This window comes from Pyxicephalus adspersus, chromosome 4 (genome assembly GCF_032062135.1).
Source record: "Pyxicephalus adspersus chromosome 4, UCB_Pads_2.0, whole genome shotgun sequence".
Classification (NCBI taxonomy): domain Eukaryota; kingdom Metazoa; phylum Chordata; class Amphibia; order Anura; family Pyxicephalidae; genus Pyxicephalus; species Pyxicephalus adspersus.
In genome coordinates this window covers 153,469,510-153,481,062 of record NC_092861.1, presented here as the reverse complement: position 1 = coordinate 153,481,062, position 11,553 = coordinate 153,469,510, and the positions used below count along the sequence as shown (strand labels likewise).

The following is an 11,553-nucleotide window of genomic DNA, read 5'->3' as shown; positions in this document are numbered from 1 at the left end:
CCTACCTGCCCCCTGAGGTAATAATACCCCTCCTACCTACCCCCTGAGGTAATATTACCCCTCCTACCTACCCCCTGAGGTAATAATACCCACTACCTACCCCTTTATGACCTCAGGTGGGTGTGTTGGGGTAAAAGTTAAAATGTTAGTGGCAGTGTTGGCACTGTGATCGGTGTCAGTGTTGGTGTTGGCACTGTGGTTGGTGGCGGTGTTGGCACTGTGATAGGGGTCAGTGGCGGTGTTGGCACTGTGATTGGTGGCGGTGTTGGCACTGTGATTGGTGGCGGTGTTGGCACTGTGATTGGTGGCGGTGTTGGCACTGTGATAGGGGTCAGTGGCGGTGTTGGCACGGTGATCGGTGTCAGTGGCGGTGTTGGCACGGTGATCGGTGTCAGTGGCGGTGTTGGCACGGTGATCGGTGTTAGTGGCGGTGTTGGCACTGTGATAGGGGTCGGTGTTGGCAATTTGTCAGTGCTCAGTTGCTCGGGGTCAGTGTTTACCCGGCTGGCGTGTCTGTACATGTCAGTGTTGCGGTATTTATAGTCGGTGTCTATTTATAGATCAGTGTATGTAAACACTGACGTGTCCAGGCAGTGCTGGCCATACAGTGGGCAGAAGAGCTGACAATCTCCTTCCACTGGCAGAGAAAGAGTTAAATGTCACATGATGACGTGTGTCCCCCACCCCCTATCTGCCCAGCACTGATATCCCAGCTGTGGTATTTGCCTGACACTGATATCCCCACCCATCTATTAACCCCTTCAGGGCCGGCACTGATATCTGTGACATCTGCCTGGCACCGATATGGCCATCATTAACCCTTTGTGGGATGATTTCCTCTTATTAACCCCTTCCTGTCACATCGCACTGACTCACCACTTAACCCCCTAGTGACTCACACGAGAATAACAAGCACTGATGACGCTGTCATACGCCTGTTATTTAGCACACAGGAAATCCTGAAGATCTGACCTGTCACGTGTTGTGTGAGATTAACCCTTGTGTGTCTGGAAGTTGTGTGCACTAAGGAGCTGTGTTCTGTTTTATTTCAGGCCGAGGAAGGGAACATTGAGTACAAGGTAAGTGCCTGCACCCCCACTTCCCATCTGCCCCTCTGTGCCTATTATCCCGTGTCATGTGACCCTCCCCCCATACCTATTGCTCTGTGTCATGTGACTCCCCTCTTCTCTCCTAGCTGAAGCTGGTGAACCCCTCTCAGTATCGATTTGAGCACCTGGTGACGCAGATGAAATGGCGGCTGCAGGAGGGGCGCGGGGAGGCCGTCTACCAAATCGGTGTGGAGGACAACGGGCTGTTGGTGGGACTGTCGGAGGAGGAGATGAGAGCATCGCTTCACACCTTGCACCGCATGGCCGAGAAGTACTTACCTATCTGCTAATAAATTCTTCATCAATATAGTGCTAACATGGACTGTAGCGCTGTACAGTGTAAGGGCAGGTGTCAGTGTGCCATGAACAGGAGGTCTGTGGGATCACTTCCTGTTGTACTGCTCTCTTTGTGCATGCAGAGGGCTCTCTGGTCATATGGTCCAATAAAAGACTACAGGGGCAATAGGGACCTTACATACAGAGAGGCTGCTTGATACATAACTACCCCCAGGGGCAAGACCACTGCCAGGCAAAGAGGTGCTGGGGGGGCTACTTTTATTCAAGAAGCTCTGTACTGCACCCTGCTGACTCCTCCCGCCAGCCAAGGGAGGGAAGGGGGGCAGATTAACCCTTTCAGGTTGAATCATTGTGCTAGTGAAAAGAAGGGGGGTGTGCAGGGGAGCTTACAATCTATAGATGTTCTGAGGTCAAAAGGGGAGATACAGAAGTCATATGACTGTCACTGGGATCTTTTGGGATCGTTACCGGTGACAGATGAATGAGCACTGTACACACAGCACTGTTCTGTTCTGAGGACAAGCGAGTGGCATCTCCATGGGAATGCACAGCAGTCATTCCCAATCATTCATCAGTTCGCCATGGCTGATTGATGAGTGACATCGTGGGGGCGGGGGGGGGGGTGTACATGTCAGATTTTCACTGGTGATAAGCACTGCTCTTCATCTTGCATGTGTATGTAGATTGCGTGTGTTGTGGTGCCATAGCGCAGAGTGATTTAATGGGGGTAGAATGGGGGAACCACTATGGGATGATTATTGCTTGTACCCCTTCCTGCCCCAGGGCTGTATTACATCTGTCATCTACTCGCAGGGTTGGTGCAGATATCACTGTACTGCGGGAGCGAGAGGTGGATTATGACAGCGATTCCCCAAGGAAGATCACAGAGGTTCTGATCCGAAAGGTTCCGGACAACCAACAGGTGCGTGTGCAGTACGATGACCGGGGGCCACATCTCTGAGGATGTCCCACCTGACTTTGATTTTCTTTCCTCAGTTTCTGGATCTGCGAGTCGCCGTCCTGGGAAATGTGGATTCTGGGAAGTCCACTCTGCTGGGGGTCCTCACGCAGGGGGAGCTGGACAACGGACGGGGCAGAGCCAGGCTAAATCTCTTCCGCCATCTTCATGAGATCCAATCTGGCCGCACATCCAGTATCAGCTTTGAGATCCTCGGATTTAATAGCAAGGGAGAGGTGAGGGGGCATCAGGGGGGATACCTGGTGTGAAAGATGTGGGGGGGGGGTTGTTGGGGAGATTTGCTTAGGAGAGAGGTGAGGGGGCAACTGGAGAGATGCCTGGGGGGAGAGTTTAGGTGGTGAGGGGGCAACTTGGGTGGGTGAGGTGGGGTAGAAGATGAGTTGAGGGGAGGTGATAGGAGGGTGGAAGAGATGGAAAGGGATGGGTGATGCTGGAGGGTAAGGAGAGATGTGGGAAGGGAAAGGTGTCAGGATAATAAGACTGATCGAGGGATGAGGGTGCAATGGGAGGAAAAGTGGGTTGGGGGTTACAGGGAGATGATGCCTGGTGGGTGAGGGTGGGTAATTGGAGAGATTGTTGAGTGGGGTAGTTGAGATTAAAACATAATGATGGGAAGGGGTTTTGGGACTGATGTTGGGGGGGGGGGTGCAGGATTGGGTTTAAGGTGAGGAGGCAAGGTAAACAGGTAATGACGGTGAACCCTGGAACAGTTTCTGTGTTTATTTACCCCTTGTCTCTTCTGTCCTCTTGTGGTCAGGTTGTGAATTACAGCGAGTCACGCACTGCTGAGCAGATCTGTGAAAGTGCCTCCAAGATGATCACATTCATTGATCTGGCCGGACACCACAAGTACCTAAAGACGACAATCTTCGGCCTCACCAGCTACTGCCCAGACTTTGCCATGCTGGTGGTGAGTGCTAACACTGGCATTGGTGAGTGTCCTCAGACTACGACCCCCTATCTCATATCCCTGTGACCTCGGTATAATTTGCCCTCCCTAATCCTTCCGAGATAAGCGTTCATTATTTCCTCTGTATTCCATCTCCCAGCAGTGAGCATTCAGTGAACATTCATAGCTCATAGGTGCTCTGTGTACCTGCTAACATTTCCTGGTATTTCTGCTGCACCTCCCCCTCCTCCTGACACCTGCTGCTCTTCTATGAGAACCTGTACAGGGGTGGTTGTTGTTTTTGATGCCCTGAGGCCCATTGTATGCTGTGAGGAAAGCAGAGCCCTGTCACTGCTTTTCTGTCTATAGCCCCCCTTATGGTTTCCCTTTTCTAAGTTGTAGATCATTTGTTCCGCATAGACTTTTTAACCCGATTTTGTTTCAGAATCCATCACTTGTACGCAGTATAGACAGATGTAGGTGAACTTCCCTCCCAGCGATAAGTTTTGTTATCCTACAACATCAGAGACAGGTTGGGGAAGACCCTGCATGAATGTGCCCCGGGGTACAAAGCCAGCTCCTTATAGATATGGGGTCACCAGTTTGGTGTGAAGGAACCTGCCATGCTTATTAATATTAATAAACAGGATTTATATAGTGCCAACATATTAGGCAGCGCTGTACATTATATAGGGGTTTCAAACGACAGACAGATACAGACAGTGACACAGGAGGAGAGGACCCTGCCCCAAAGAGCTTACAATCTAGGAGGTGGGGGAAGTATCACACAATAGGAGGGGATATGGAATGGTGGGAAGTAGTGAGGGTTTAGGAGACAGAAGAAGACGGGTAGGTGAGGGGGAAGCGTTGGGTTTTATGAGATAAGCGTTCATAAATGTTTTGGAGTGCGTGTGATGAGGAAGTCATTGGAGGAGCAAAGAGAGCAGCTGGGTTTTTTTTTACCAGGTCAGATAGGTATGTGGGACAAGAACTGTGGAGGGATTTGTGTATCAGGTAGGTAGGTGGGGGAGGAGCTTTTGTTTTAACTGTCTAAGGAGCACAAAGAATGAGTGGGGGGCCCAATACACCAATCTGACATACTGCAGTTACACCAGGTGGATACTTGTACCTCTGCTCTGCTGTGTACTGACTTTTCTTGCATGGCATTATAGTTTAGGATAAAAGAGATTAAGGTATCCCAACGGGGTAGATGTAATGGGTGAGATTTGTGTTTCACCTCATTGGGTGGATGTAATGAGTGAGTTCTGGCATCTCCTAATTGGGTAGGTATAACGAAAGGAGCCTGGGGTAACCCAACCCAGCTGTGACCTTCATTAAATTTAGAACTGAGTTCACCCCATTGTCCTCCTGGATTGAATAGTTATACATTGAATGTAACAGGATCTGTCTTTTCCTGGTAGGTTGATGAGATCTATACAGTGCCTGAAGTGGGAACAGTGGTCGGAGGAACCCTTTACAGGTATGTGATGAAGCCAGCATCATCAGAAGTTCACAACTTGATAGAGTGATGTTATGTTGTATGTTCTCCCCCTGCACAAATACCTACAGGTAGGATAATCGAGATCATACTAAACACTTGTGAATTTCCTGGATCCCCGGTGAATGGACCCTGGACATCAGCCCAAGCAGCTTCCCAATAGCACTTGTCATTGTTAGATTGTAGGTTTTCCATAGCCCAGCAGCAGGGGCCAGTATGTGAGTCCTAGTGTTTACACATCTCTGACATGGAAATTAAATCTCTTCTTTAACTCTTTACAGCGGAGTTTGCAAGGAAGGTGAGCGCCTTGTGGTGGGGCCCACAGACTCCGGGAGCTTCCTTCCCCTGAAAGTGTGCAGTATCCAAAGGAACCGCTCTGCATGCCGTGTGCTGCGTGCTGGACAAGCTGCAACACTGGCTTTGGGGGCATTTGACCGTTCTCTGCTCAGAAAGGTAAATGAGCTTTGCGCTCTACACTTACAGCATGTGAAAATTGACAGCATAAGTTTCAAACATCTCATTGTCATTCATTCATAGTTTGATCCAATAAAGCAATATACTGTGATGTATTTAAAGACAGCAGGGCACTGGAGTATGGCCCTGTACCTGGGGAGACAAAAGCTCTCCTCCCTTTGGGCTGTAACTCTTGTTGATGAGATTTCCGTTTTAGTTTTTAGCTTGTTCTGCTAAGCTCAGTCCGTCTCTACTTGTTCCACCTTTGCGTTTACTTTATTCCGGGATTTTCACCATCAAGTTTTACTACATTAGTGTTTCTGCCACGATCCATTCCTTCTGAGGGATGGTTCTGCAGACAGCCCTGTCAATTCCCATTTATCATGGCTTATAATGTGTCAGGGTTTAGCCATATTACCAGGGCTGTGGTGTCCGAATCTGTATATACAATATTTGCTTACGACTTCACAGCCTTTATTACTATACATTGGTAAATCCTGAATTCCAACTAACCTTGTTTAGTGCCCATCCTCTGAAGTAACATGCTACTTCCTTCAAGTTCCTTCATCTGTGCCCATACTTCTCCTCCCTGCCAGGGCATTGTGCAGGAGTTGCCACTTACAAAGTGAGGAGTTTAGTCTTCTGCTTAGTGTCTACATTCCCAATGTTCCTCCATCTGTACTCATATCTTCTTTTCCTGCCAGGGAATGGTGCTGGTCAGTCCAGAAATGATGCCCACGGTTTGTTGGGTCTTCGAGGCGGAAATAGTGCTTCTCTTCCATGCTACCTCCTGCAGGCGCGGAGTGCAGGTCACTGTGCACGTGGGAAATGTCCGCCAGACGGCCATCCTAGAGCATATCCATGGAAAGGTAAGGAAGAGCAGCAACGCTTTTGGTGTAAAATGATAATCTCTAGGAGCTTAGAGATCAGCTGACCAGGAGAAATCATCCAGTTCTTGGACAGTGCAAACATAGCATACACTGATTGCAGACGTCACTTTTTATATCGTCCTGAATCCATCATTTTTTTCCCTAGGATGAGCTGCGGACAGGAGAGAAGGCTGTTGTACGCTTCCGCTTCATTAAGCACCCAGAATATTTAAAGCCGGGCACCAAGCTCCTTTTCAGGGAAGGAGTGACGAAGGGCATTGGACATGTATGCAGCCTACAGGTTATAGCCACAGAGACCACTAACCTTTGACCTGAGACTCTGCCCACGTGGCATCTTCACACCATAGTGCCGGAGACAGCAAGCCGAGAAAGACGTTCCTGTGGAGTTGTTTTTTATTTTCGGGGATCACCAGTCCAGTCCTGACACCGAAGGCCCATTGTACCCCATTTTTAGCCTTTCACCATATTTCCTCTCTGACCAATTTTAGGCTTTGACAGCAATTTTATACAAGCAGTTTTTAGAGTCCCCCTTTTCTAATGTTCTTAATTTTTTTTTAAAGACATAAAATGCCAGATGAGGACATTTTCCTATTCTTTTCACCCTTTCTGGTGTTGAGGTATCTGACATTCACTCAGCGAGGTAGTGAGGATCAGGACTGGTGCCCCGTGGTAATGTTTGTCCTCGGACAGGGGCTGCAATCTGGGCATTTCTATATGGCAGAATATAGAGGTAAAAAGCTGCACTCACTGCACTGAGTTGGAGTTATTCCTCCCCAAATTTAGATTCTCTCATTTAGTTCTATATTAGTAAATTGCCCTTTTCTTTCTCTCCAAAGACCCTTCATGTCCAGCTCATCAAACGAGGTAACAACTGCCTTCTTGTGCAGAGAATATGAGGAGCAGTGAGCAGGGCATTGAATTGATCATGTAGCTGTGTGTGATTGGAACCGGAGTTCTGGCTTGTGTTGGTTGCAATTATAAGTCAGAACTTTTGGCTCATGTAGCATTTTGTGGGGCAGATGTGAATGGGGCTCTGGTTTGTGTAGCAATCGGTCTGCTATGTGAATCAGAGCTTTGGTTAATGTAGCAGTCAGTGCCATGAATTGAATCATCGGCCCGTGCAGTGGTCAGAAGCAAAATGCCAGCACAAGCTGCTGTTGGAGGTAAAAATCAGAGCTCTGACCGATAAAATATGAATCTGAGCCCCGATTCGTATTGCTGTCGGACAAGATTCAGAGTTCCAGCTTGTGTTACTGTTGGATGTGAATCGGGGCTCTGGCTTGTGTTGCCATTAGATGTGCAATGGAACTCCAGCTTGTGCAGCAGCCAGTGGCCAGGCATGGACATAAAGTGGAGCTCTGGCTTATGGTGCTGATGGACATTAATCGGAGTTCTGGCTTGTGTAGGAATAAGTGGCCAGTGAAGGATGTGAACTAGAGCTCGGGCTCATGGTGCTGTTGGATATGAATCAGAGTTTTAGCTCACATAGCTGTCAGTGGCCAGTCAAGCACATGAATGGGAGCCTGGCTTGTGGTGCTGTTGGATGTTATTCGAGGCTCCAGCTCATGTAGCAGTCAGTGGCCTTCAGTGATGTAAATCAGAGCTCCAGCTTGGTAAATAGCTGTTGGCCACTCAGGAACATGAATTGGAGTTTCGTCTCATGCAGTGGCCAGTGCCATTATGAGCTTCGGTACCCATTGAGGTTTCTGACATGAATCAAAGCTCTGTGATTTGGAGGACTCTCGGGTCTCTCCAGCTGCTCCTCTTCCTCCTCTCAACACATGCAGTTGTGTTTGTGTGTTAATAGTTTTGCACGTTCTGTACAGATTAAAAACATTTCAAGACATGCTTTGTGATTTTTATTTTTCTTTCTGCAAGAAATGAAGAGTCCAGCAAAGGAATCTATAAACATGGTGTGCACCAATCCGAATTCTTTCATTTGTATGTGATTGATCACAATGGGTTCACACACCTTGCAGAGTTTGCAGCTTGATTGTCACTTACAAGGTTTTTATTTTCCGATGTCCGGGCACTCGGCACATTTTACATTTTGTGTCTTCAGCCTCTTCTTGAACCATCAGCTTCCACTGAGCTCCTTATATAGGAGAACTGTATAAAGCAGATTGTATACTGATTAATATGACATGTTGTATGTGTTAGGAAACATCTGCGAATGCTGAGCTACAGCTCCTGTGTGCACTATGGGCAGTCCAGGTCTGTCAGAAACTCTCATACTGAATGTTGGCATTATCGCTTTGAATCCATAGAAATATTTTTCTATTTCTTAAAAGTAATTTGCTATTTGTTAACAAATGTTCCAGGTTTGTTGGATCACCCATCTTCACTGATGAAAAGCTATCCTCTCCATAACTCAGGCCCATTGTGTATATAGACCACTGTATTTCGACAGATTGCAGGTGATGGCACCTACCAGTGTACTGTGTGTGGTCAGTGGGGTGAAACCGGGTGACAGAGGTGTGGAGGTCACTAAACTGCTACACAACCCCTGAATGTAAGATTCACATGTGTCAGGCGTCATCTGTCCACCTCCTGTTCCCACCTGCAGCGGTGTTGTGCTGTAGCCCCCATTCATTTCTTGTACCTGACTGACCCCACCTCGTATGAACTTGCTCTTCATTCGCTAAGGATGCAATAAACTTATACAAAGTTATTGTTTAATTCAGAAATTGACTACAAAGAAAAGGACAAACGAGGGAAACATGAATTAAATGATTGGCTCAGATTTGGATTTACAATGACAAGGGTAATTAGGAAGAGTAGGGTGAATCTCCTCAGCGGGGACGCAGGCAGCAGTGAGGAACTTCGGATGAATCAAAGAACTGAAATGTAACAAATATACCACAAAGACATGGAGGAATACTTCAAGGCAGTGATATTGTTATCAGGTGACATGATTCAGCCAATAAGAGTGTCACAAGATTGCTGAGATTTGTTATTGATTATTCAGAGGAATCTCTGGAATGGTTGTCCAGTATTTTCCATGGGGGGCTCTCGGGGTTCCTCCCCCTAATTTACCTTTCTCTCCTTCACCGTCTCCCCTTCCGGGTTTTCTATCTTTCTCTTCAAACTTTTCCTTTGATTGGTGCTGTTCTCACGGGACAATGTCACAGAAATCTGTGCAATCTCTGCAAACAAAGAAATGCAACAAACTCTGATTCTGGGTTTCCTTTAATACACAATGACATATTTGTAATACTGGGAATGTGAATTTTACATAACATTCATTGGTGATGAATCACTGGTATATTAAACATATGGACCAGAAGGATTCACCTGCAGTGAATGTTTATATATGTATTATATATGTAAAATTTCCTGCTTTATAAATATTCCTTGTAGCATAAACCATTCACCCCACACAGAACTATATTATATACTCCACCTTGAGATCCCTCGCTACCCCCATCTGACAACTGCTGACTCCCATTGCTGGTCACCGCCTGGACCTGCACTGGTGGTACCAATAAAGTGATGGATATCTGAGAGGACAAATCTGCCAAAATAAAACAGGAGAGAGTCAGAGACTGCAGACATTGTACAGGAGAGAGTCAGAGACTGCAGACATTGTACAGGAGATGGTCAGAGACTGCAGACATTGTACAGGAGAGGCCAGAGACTGCAGACATTGTACAGGAGATGGTCAGAGACTGCAGACATTGTACAGGAGAGTACGGGAGACGGTCAGAGACTGCGGACATTGTACGGGAGATGGTCAGAGACTGCAGAGATTGTACAGGAGACACTCAGAGACTGCGGACATAGAATTGGAGACAGTCATCTCCCTTATCATTGTACAGGATATACATTGGATGATTTCTTGCAGTGTTTCATGCTCTACCTTGAGATCCATAGTCGGATGTCTGACTCTCATCAATGTGGCCCTCCTTGACCTTCGCGCTGACCGTTACAGTGATTGGGCTCTGAAGCTGAGTCGGAGAATTTTCAGGGGCTGATAAAGGAAAAAAATAAAAAATTCACTTTGTTGGACAAATGTGAGTTGTTAGTGGTAACAGCACAGAGTGGCCTAGGGTTCTGCTGCTCACCACAGATGGACCTCATCCATGGAGGGTTCTGTGGTTCTGTAGGATTTGGATTTATGTATAATGGTAATAAAACAAATGTCTATAAACCACATGAGCCTGGCTCAGGTTTGCACTGAATACCTAAATCAGGCCGGGACAATCCACAGCAGTGCTCCTTGGCACCCATGACACCACCACTGCCCCCAGCAGAGTAAGGTGCCAAGGGCCCGCTATGAACCACTTTTAGTAATATCTGCAGTGCCCGTTATGGGCAGGAATATGGGGTTGGGTTGTACATTGCATGAGCTTGGGGGTTACATCAGTCAGTTTCACCTTTGTTGATCGAGGTATTCTGGCTGTCGTTGGTTTGGTCATCCTGCTCCCTGCCTTCATCCTCTCCCTCCAGGGTCTCGGACAGATCCATGTCTGAAACACACAGAAGACACATGGAGGTATTACACACAAGGTGCACTGTACATCCTGCTATAGATTTGTCTGCACTCCCTCTGATCACACAGGAGTCAGACAAGTGCTGGGCATGGGCACTCCTTTGCCAGCTGCTCAGCCACTCCGGCCATTGTCCTGGTTCCCAATGAGGTGGCATTGTGAAGTGCTGAACTACTCTCTATGGGCAGCCCAGGTGGGGTGGGGTAACTGAGGAAGCGGTTACTGCACCACAACCACACCGCCTGTCTGCCCCTAATCATGTGATATGAATGTAGCGCCAGATGTAATGTAAAGCACTGGGCATTATGTTGGCACTAAATAAATCCTGTTTATTAATAATAATATTGCTTCAGCTTTACATACTGGACTCCAGGCTGCCATGGACGCTGGTCATCTCCACCGTGTTGGTCAAACTTTGTTCTGTAGGGAAAAAAAACACAAATACGGAGTAAGAAAGCTGCAGGAAATTGGAGCTCCATCAGTACCGACATCTGCAAGGTTCTGGACACCGCTCACTGGACCATGATCGCGGACCAAAAATAAATAGCGCACTGAGTGGAGGGAGAATCTGAGATATAAATGGCAATCAGATTTTATTTATTCAGAAAATTAAATGTAAAAATGCAACGCATTAATGGGCAGCATGGTGGCTCGGTGGTTAGCACTCCGGCCTTTACAGCGCTGGGTCTCAGGTTGGAATCCCGGCCAGGACTCTATCTGCATGGAGTTTGCAGGTTCTCCCCATGTTTGTGTGGGTTTCCCGTGTTTGCAGTTAGGTTACCAGGCTTCCTCCAAAATTAACCTTAGACTGTAATAATGACATATGACTATGAGGGGACAGCTAGTGACTTGATTACGGGCTTTGTACAACTCTGCGTAATATGTTGGCAATATATAAATGCTGTGTAATAATATAATGGGGGAGTTGTGTATATCCTGTTGTTATTA

General features: G+C 47.2%; 1 protein-coding gene across 1 annotated transcript; it reads left to right on the top strand.

Annotated features, from left to right (window-relative positions):
- The first annotated feature begins 62 nt into the window (after window positions 1-62).
- On the top strand, window positions 63-7,961 carry GTPBP2 (GTP binding protein 2). Its single transcript, XM_072410314.1, has 11 exons — window positions 63-79; window positions 1,053-1,079; window positions 1,196-1,380; window positions 2,220-2,328; window positions 2,403-2,600; window positions 3,143-3,357; window positions 3,720-3,738; window positions 4,696-4,754; window positions 5,054-5,225; window positions 5,930-6,094; window positions 6,261-7,961. Exons 3-11 carry the CDS (start codon window positions 1,247-1,249, stop codon window positions 6,423-6,425), a joined length of 1,236 nt encoding a protein of 411 aa, XP_072266415.1. The 5' UTR covers window positions 63-79; window positions 1,053-1,079; window positions 1,196-1,246; the 3' UTR covers window positions 6,426-7,961.
- The last annotated feature ends 3,592 nt before the right edge of the window (window positions 7,962-11,553 follow it).